This window comes from Rhinolophus ferrumequinum, chromosome 14 (genome assembly GCF_004115265.2).
Source record: "Rhinolophus ferrumequinum isolate MPI-CBG mRhiFer1 chromosome 14, mRhiFer1_v1.p, whole genome shotgun sequence".
NCBI classification, from domain to species: domain Eukaryota; kingdom Metazoa; phylum Chordata; class Mammalia; order Chiroptera; family Rhinolophidae; genus Rhinolophus; species Rhinolophus ferrumequinum.
The window spans coordinates 5237991-5245642 of NC_046297.1; the positions used below are offsets into that span (position 1 = coordinate 5237991).

Consider the following 7652-nt stretch of genomic DNA (forward strand, 5'->3'; position numbering starts at 1 on the left):
ACTGGGTTTCCAATTAAACACCCTTCAGGATGAACTTTGGCATGGCATGGCATGACAGGCCACGAGGCAATCTGGTGTCAGAGACAGTATGTAGGGAAAGCAGCAAGCATGAGGAACAGAGGGAAACGGGCACTTAGAATTCTGGTGTGCCACTTTTGGGCGACTCTACCTCGTGGTGTCTGACTTGGTATGTTCCCATGAAAGTGCCCTCTCTCAACTCCGAAAGTACGTTACTTATTTAGACACATATTTACAGCACCGCGTGCTCTGGGGTTTTCCTACATAAAAGACTCAAAAAGCACCACCTTCATTAATAATGAATAGCAGATGCTTATGTTTTAGCTCTCTTAGAATTATCTAGTGCTTTTAACAAGCACTGGTCCTTTCTCATCACCTTAAAGGGGGATTCCTTTCTAGAGACACTGTTCTGAATATGTCCAATTATGGTAATAGATAATTATGTAACCCTCCTTGGAGCCTCAGTGGATGGGTGACAGGGTATCAGAAGAAAGCCGAGCGGTAGCCTAGTGTCCTTTACTCACTCACTGGTCAATCAGGTACATTAATAGTTAATAATGACAGCTGCTGTATATTCAGTGTTTCTAATAGCCATGTACTGTGTAAAATGATTTAGTAATCGATCTTATTTAATCTGTGACATTTGAAAATGACTTGTTGGATGGATGGATAAGAGTCAGAGTTGAGAAGTGTAAAAGTTTAATGCAGACCTAGTCTTGGACACAACAGTATGGACCGTAGGAGAAACATTTTGTTTAGGTGCCAGTGTGGAGCCAGGAATCCTCCTTGCTCTCGGCCACCTATCTGTGCTTGTCCGTGCTTCTGCAGGGCAGCAGAAATGGGCCAGAGCAGAAAAGGCTGACTCATCGCAGAGAATCTGGGAAAATTCACCAAATCACAGAAGGGTAGTGGACATACTGATTTCCGGGGCAGGGTGGCCTGTCACGTGGAAGAGGCAACTGACTGTCAGAGGGACTTCTGGAAGGTAGAGTGGAGTGGCTGGTGGTTTCCTATGCCTGGACCATCAGGTTCTGGGAGGGAAGAGGCAGGTGACAGTGACGTATTGACTGAGGAGTGTTGGAAAGGAGCATGGGAGGCTGACTTTTAGTTTTGTCATTATAACCCCCCCACCCAGCTGAGACAGGGGAGCAGAGGAGGCCAGAGCGAGGGCTGAGGGGCTGGAGGTGAATGTGAAGTGCGAAGACCTTCTTTGGGAGCCAGGACCTGTCATGACATGTGCAGAGGGGCTCAGTATGGAACATACATATTAGGCTCAGGCCACTCAGTGTGCAGCCTCCAAAACGTGTGAAGATGGCACTGAGCTCAACAATTGAGGGACAGAAACGGAGAAGCTATCTGCATGAGAAAATTCGTGTCATCCTCAAGAATATTTATCCAGTGTTCCCTCCCTGACAGCCTGCAAGGTCAGCAGCCACTACAGGGGCCCTCAGAGGACCTCGAATCGCTCTGCTCCTCTGGGAAGGATGGAGAAGCTTGCGTTTTCAAATTTAAAACCACCTTTCCGGCTGCTGCTACAAATCCTTGGATCAGGACTCGGGCTGACATCGACAACTTTTTTTTTTTAAATCTGTCTTCTTAGGGACTTCACTTAGCACCCAATACACATCACACCACCACCGAGGCCAGAGCTGGGAGATGGCGTGTTATCTCCGGGTCAGAGACGTGCATTCCCGTAGCGAGGGAGGTCTCAGACGTAACGCCCAGCCCCGCCACCCTGTCGCCCGCCGAGAGGATCTGGCCGCCGACGCCTGAAAAAATAAAACAAACAAAACAACATAATGCGTGTCCCCAGGAGCTTTCTTTCCCCTGGTCAGCCGAGAAAACAAGCGCTCCACTTCCCGGGAAATCAGATGCACAGGGCAGCTCATTCCATTCTGGAGCAGGGGAAGCCCCTGCGGAAGCGAGACCGGCAGCAAGTGGGGACATGGCCCCCGAAACCGAAAAGAGCATTCCCCGACGCTGCGTCGGCCCCGCCGTGCCCCCGGCCCCAGGGCAGGTGGCCACGGCGGGTGGCGTCCTGCACCCTCCGCGGCGCGACCGGCGTATCGGCCGGGCCTGGCCAGCCCGCGCGCCTCCCGCCGCCGGGCTTTACCGCGGCGCAGGGCGGCGGCTTCCGGGGCCGCCCGGCGCCCGGGCTCCGATTACAGGTTCACACGGGGGGCCCGGCAGCGGCCGCCCATTCTTTTCCATTCATGCGGACGCCCAGCGCCGCCGCCAGCCGCCAGCGCGGCCGCCGTCGCCGCCGCCAGCCGCCCGATTGGCTGGCGGCCGCGGCGCCGGCACTTTCCCACGGCCCGCGGCGCGTGCGGCTCACCGGCGGCGCTGCAGGCGCGGCCCTGGCGCGCGGCCAGGCCAATCGGGGTGCGCGGGGCGGGGCGGGGCCGCGGCCGCCGGCGCGCTGGTGTCCCCGCCTGGCCTCCCCCGCCGGCCCGCCGCCGCCCGCGCCACCTCCTGCCCCTCAGTGGCGGCCGGCTGAGCCCCGGCGGAGCCGACGCACCGCCGCCGGGCAGGGGCAGGCGCGGGGTTCGCCTTGGCCCTCAGCCTCGCCCGCGCCCTCCCCTGAGCGGCTGCCAATCAGCGGAGCGGGAAGCCGGATTGGCCGACGGGAGGCGGTTGCCCGGGAGCCACCGCCCCGCCCCTCCGCCCCCTCGCCCGCCCCTCCTCTCCCCCGCCCTCCCCAGGGCCCTGGGAAGGGGCGCAGCGTGGGAAAGGGATGGTTGAGTTTTAACCGGAGGCAGAGCGTGAGCCGGATCAGTGTGTGCGGAACGCGAGCAGCCAAGCGCGGAGTGTCGCCGCTGCTGTTAACTCCTCCCTGCCCGCCGCGTCGACCCTCCCCGCAGCCCTCGCGCAGCCAACATGAAGCGAGCCCACCCCGAGTACAGCTCCTCGGATAGCGAGCTGGACGAGACCATCGAGGTGGAGAAGGAGAGTGCGGACGAGAATGGGTGAGTCGGCGGCGGCAGAGCGGAGCCGGAGCGGGAGGCGGGCGCGGGCTGCCTGCGGTGACAGCGGCCGAGGGCCCGGACGCGCCGGTGCCCTGCGCTGACCTCTGCGGGCCGCCGCCGCCCGGGGTGAGGGACCCCCCCGAGGCGCTTTCAAGCCCGACTTGCCAAAACAATCTGAGTGCGGGAAGAGCCTGGGGGTGACCCCTCATCCCATCTCCCCCTCCTTAACGGCGATTCCTGTTTTGTTTTGCTTCCTCCATCATTCAGAAACTTGAGTTCGGCGCTAGGTTCCATGTCCCCAACTACATCTTCCCAGATCTTGGCCAGGAAAAGACGGAGAGGCGTGAGTCTTTTTATACTTGGTTTTTTTGGTTTTTTGTTTTTTTTAAAATTAATGGAAAGAACCACCTTTCTTCACTTTGGGATTTAGAGGCGTCATGGAAATTTTCTCCTTTGTTTTGCCTGCTTTCTGCAGATCATTGAGAAGCGTCGGCGAGACCGAATCAATAACAGTTTGTCTGAGCTGAGGAGGCTGGTACCCAGTGCTTTTGAGAAGCAGGTAATGGAGAAAGTAGGTAGAACTCCCAGTGTAGCTGTCCACGCCAGAATCCTTCCCCTCATTCATCTGAACCCCCTGTGTCTTGGAAAATAACTGTGTAGCTTGTGCGGAGATGAATTCATACACAGATGTCAACACGTTTTGCGAAGAAACCTCGTTTTGTTTTAGTTTGTACTGTTACGACGCACAACGTACAAATGTGCATATAGATTTTCAATTGTTCCCCAAGGGCCGTTGGTGCCAAATCAATCTTTTGCTGTTCCCTTCTCCAGGGATCTGCTAAGCTAGAAAAAGCCGAGATCCTGCAGATGACGGTGGATCACCTGAAAATGCTGCACACTGCAGGAGGGAAAGGTACATCTCACTAGTCCCTTGTGTGGCGCCCTGAGTGTTGGGGTGCAGTGAGCCTCTGCAGGCCACGATTGGTGCAGTCGCTGCCTTATTTTTACTGTGTGCTTTGGGGGTGGGGAGAGATCTGTGTTGGTGGTGTGTGCCCTAGCCTGGCAGTGCATTTTCAAGTGCACATAGGTTTTCCTCTGGTGAATTCATCACCCCAACCCTCTGCAAACTGAGCTAATGCACCTTCTTTTGGAAAATACCTGCTCTGTGTGAGGTGCCCTAAAGTTGTGACAGCCCTGAGTAAGATCAGGTAGCTCGTGTATTGCCATTTTGAGAATAAAGCTTTTTCAAAAAAAAAAAGTATATGGTCTTAATTTCATATACAGGATTATTAAAAAAAAAAAAGAGCTGCCACATGACTTCAGAAAGGAAACCTGTTGTGGTTCAGCAGAGAAAACCCAACAAGTTGGGGGACCAAGGTCTGTGTGTCTGTCTCCAGCCGGAAAATGCTGTCCTCAGGACCAAGTGCCTAAAAACTCCATGACGATAACTTACATCTGTGTGTCTAATGAATTTCACTGCTCTGTGGTTTCTCTGCCCTTGATGTATTTTTTGTTGTTGTTGAGGGAAAACATTAAAAGAACGAACATAGTTTCATCTGCTGGTAGGGTATAATTCCAGTTTCTGCTCCGCGGCTTCTAATTGGGCTTTGAACTTGCATTAGTGAACACATACTTCTGTTGATTAATGCAAAGATTTTGGTCAACTCCAAAATATTTGGACTTTCAGAAGAGCCCGTGAATGCCGTTTTTTAAGGATGTAGGTATTTGCCAGGAAGGGCTGCCTTTGGGGTTGGAGAAATGTGGGCAGTGAGCAGAGGTCAGAGGTTTTTCTTTTGTTCTTTGCCTCAGGCTACTTTGACGCGCACGCTCTGGCCATGGACTATCGGAGTTTGGGATTCCGGGAATGCCTGGCGGAAGTCGCCCGTTACCTGAGCATCATTGAGGGACTAGATGCCTCCGACCCCCTTCGAGTTCGCCTGGTGTCCCATCTTAACAACTACGCCTCCCAGCGGGAAGCGGCGAGCGGCGCGCATGCCGCGGGCCTCGGACACATTCCCTGGGGGAGCGCCTTCGGACATCACCCGCACGTTGCGCACCCGCTGCTGCTGCCCCAGAACGCCCACGGGAACACTGGCTCGGCGGCCTCGCCCACGGACCCGCACCACCAGGGCAGGTTGGCCACCGCACATCACGAGGCTCCCGCCCTGCGAGCGCCCCCTAGCGGCGGCCTTGGACCGGTGCTTCCCGTGGTCACCTCCGCTTCCAAACTGTCGCCGCCCCTGCTCTCCTCGGTGGCCTCCCTGTCGGCCTTCCCCTTCTCTTTCGGCTCCTTCCACTTACTCTCTCCCAATGCACTGAGCCCTTCGGCACCCACGCAGGCCGCAAACCTTGGCAAGCCCTATAGACCGTGGGGGACAGAGATTGGAGCTTTTTAAGGAACCGATGCTGTAGAATGAGGGGAGGGGAAAGCTTAAAATCCCAGCTGAGCTGGGCTGTTGCCAACATCACCTTAAAGTCGTCAGTAATATAAAAAGGAAAAAGGTACACTTTTAGATACATTTTGTTGAAAGACTAAAGGTTTGTTGGTTTTCTTTTTCTTTTTTTAATTTTTTTAATGTCATGTATTAGCAGTTTTTAATAACTAGTTGTTAAATTTTGTTCCAAACATTAAACTGAAATAGTATAAAACAACATTTGGTGATAGGTTTGTACTGTGCCTAATTGACTGTGTAAACCTATCTGTCTGAGAATGATACCGTTTTTGCCTCAGTTTTGGGAATTCTAACATTTAGTATTTGGGGGCTATTTTTCTTCTTGTATAGTTACAGTCTGTTTTTAGAATTAATTTTCCAAAACACTATGTTCAATGTTAACATGACGCTATTTGTTAATATTTTGACAATTAAGGTGTTGTACAAATAATATTCTTTGGGGGGGGCTATATTGAATTTTATATTCCTGAACAAAGCGTTGACAAATCAGATGATTAGCTTTATCCAAGAAAGAAGACTAGTTAACTCTCTGCCTCCTACAGCAGTGGGGTGAATGGACAAATTGTCAGGGGCCCGCGTCCCTGTGGCCAACTGCTGTCATCTGCCAGGACTCCCAGTTCTGGCTGAGTTAGGAGAGAGCACTTACTTGTACCTTAGGTCCCCAGGTGGCTGGGAGGAGACTGAAGAGATTGCAGAACATGCCTGCACTTACCAGCCCCAAGCAATGCAGCGCATCTTTACTCTCCCAGATCTCAATTTCACAAATGTTAACACGGATAAGGGTGGGCAAGTGGTCAGTTGGCTGGTCCAGTAGAACCTCTTAAAAATACAACCTAATTCTTCCCTCTGCCGTATTTTGCTTTTCACTGGAAATTTTTATGTTTCGTTTTCCTTTTCGGTGCGTGGAAATGTGACTATTGAGATATTTTCGAAGGGCTTTGCTGCCTTCTTTTTCGTTTATTCCATTTGGTTTGGCCTATGAAAGCATCACTTTACAGGTTTATTCCTTTAGCAGGTGCAGCTTAAACGACCACCACTGAACTGGGTTTGACCTCCGTTGTACCCATGTGTTGTGACTAAATAAAAAAGAAGGAACCGACTATTCTGCTTACGTCTTACATACGTTGGCCTTTTTCTCTCTTGGCTAAGAAAAGATCGATTTTATCTCATTTTCATTTTGCCCCATCATCAGTTTTCTTTACAATTTCATGTAACAATTTCATTATTGGTGGAATTCTAAACTGTGCGAATCTGTGCTATTGAATAAAGGGTCTTCATCGCAGGGCAGAGCGTCGGCCTGAGGGGACATAGACCTTTAGCTCTTACGTCAGATGATCTGGCCCTAAACATCTCAACCTCAGGCTGGAGTGGCAGGGTGCAAAAGAACTCCGATGAAATCTTACAGAACTGTCGACCCTTTCGACAAATATTTGCTGAGAGCATCTTCTGTGTACTCAGTTCTGTACTGAGAGAACAGAAAATGTCTTTCTTTTTAAATGGCAAAACAAGAAGAGCCAAGAGTTGCTCTCTCTGAGACCTCGGAATCTGTGGCATGATGAGATGTGGCAGGCTGTAATTCCCCACCTGCACAGCTCCAGGAGCCTTGTCTTGTTCCCAAGGAATTTGTTTAACCCTTTAATGGCATTTAACTCCTGAACTGTGTAGTGAGGAGGCTGAGGTATGTTTCGGGTTAGAACAAAACGCTGCCAGAACAGAGGCAGTCATCTGGGCCCCGGGGAGAGGAGTGCCTTCCTGTTGCCTTAAAAGTCATCCTGCAATTAAGGAGTGTCCCGTCCTCTCGCTCGCTTGCTGGCTCGGAAGGAGTTTGCCTTGATCCTGAGGGTGGTAGGGAAGAGAGGGAGGAAACCCACTCTGGCAGGTGACAAAGTAGAGCCTTACTTTTCTTTGCCCAACCACTGAGCTCCTCCTTCTCCCTCTGATTAGAAAACGAAGACAGGAAGGTGAAGAGAAGTTTGAGCTTGGACCTGGAGCGGTGACTTCTGGGTCCCTTTGAAGGGAATGGAGACTGCGGCGTTTTTGTGACTGTGGGTTTCGGATGCTCCCACTCAACCGTTTTCTGTGTGGTCTCAGATGTGGGGCTCTCTTGTAAGGCACAGCTCTGTTCTGAGCACGTCCTGTGCCATGCAGACGCTTTCTGTCTGTCATAGTGCTGTGATGCAAAGTGTTATGACAAGTGCCAGTTTAATTTTAGCAA

At 52.1% G+C, this 7652-nt stretch overlaps 1 protein-coding gene across 1 annotated transcript; it reads left to right on the forward strand.

Moving 5' to 3' along the window:
* Nucleotides 1-2495: 2495 nt before the first annotated feature.
* HEY1 (hes related family bHLH transcription factor with YRPW motif 1) lies at nt 2496-6536 on the forward strand. The gene is made up of 5 exons (XM_033126544.1): nt 2496-2984; nt 3252-3327; nt 3460-3543; nt 3816-3897; nt 4794-6536. The coding sequence occupies exons 1-5, from the start codon at nt 2896-2898 to the stop codon at nt 5378-5380; spliced, it is 918 nt and encodes a 305-aa protein (XP_032982435.1). The 5' UTR covers nt 2496-2895; the 3' UTR covers nt 5381-6536.
* The last annotated feature ends 1116 nt before the right edge of the window (nt 6537-7652 follow it).

Coding starts and splice junctions, on each gene's coding strand:
- HEY1 (XM_033126544.1), top strand. CDS start 2,896: ATGAAGCGAGCCCACCCCGAGTACAGCTCCTCGGATAGCGAGCTGGAC. Junction 3,328..3,459: donor CCAGGAAAAGACGGAGAGGC/GTGAGTCTTTTT, acceptor TGCTTTCTGCAG/ATCATTGAGAAGCGTCGGCG. Junction 3,898..4,793: donor GCACACTGCAGGAGGGAAAG/GTACATCTCACT, acceptor TCTTTGCCTCAG/GCTACTTTGACGCGCACGCT.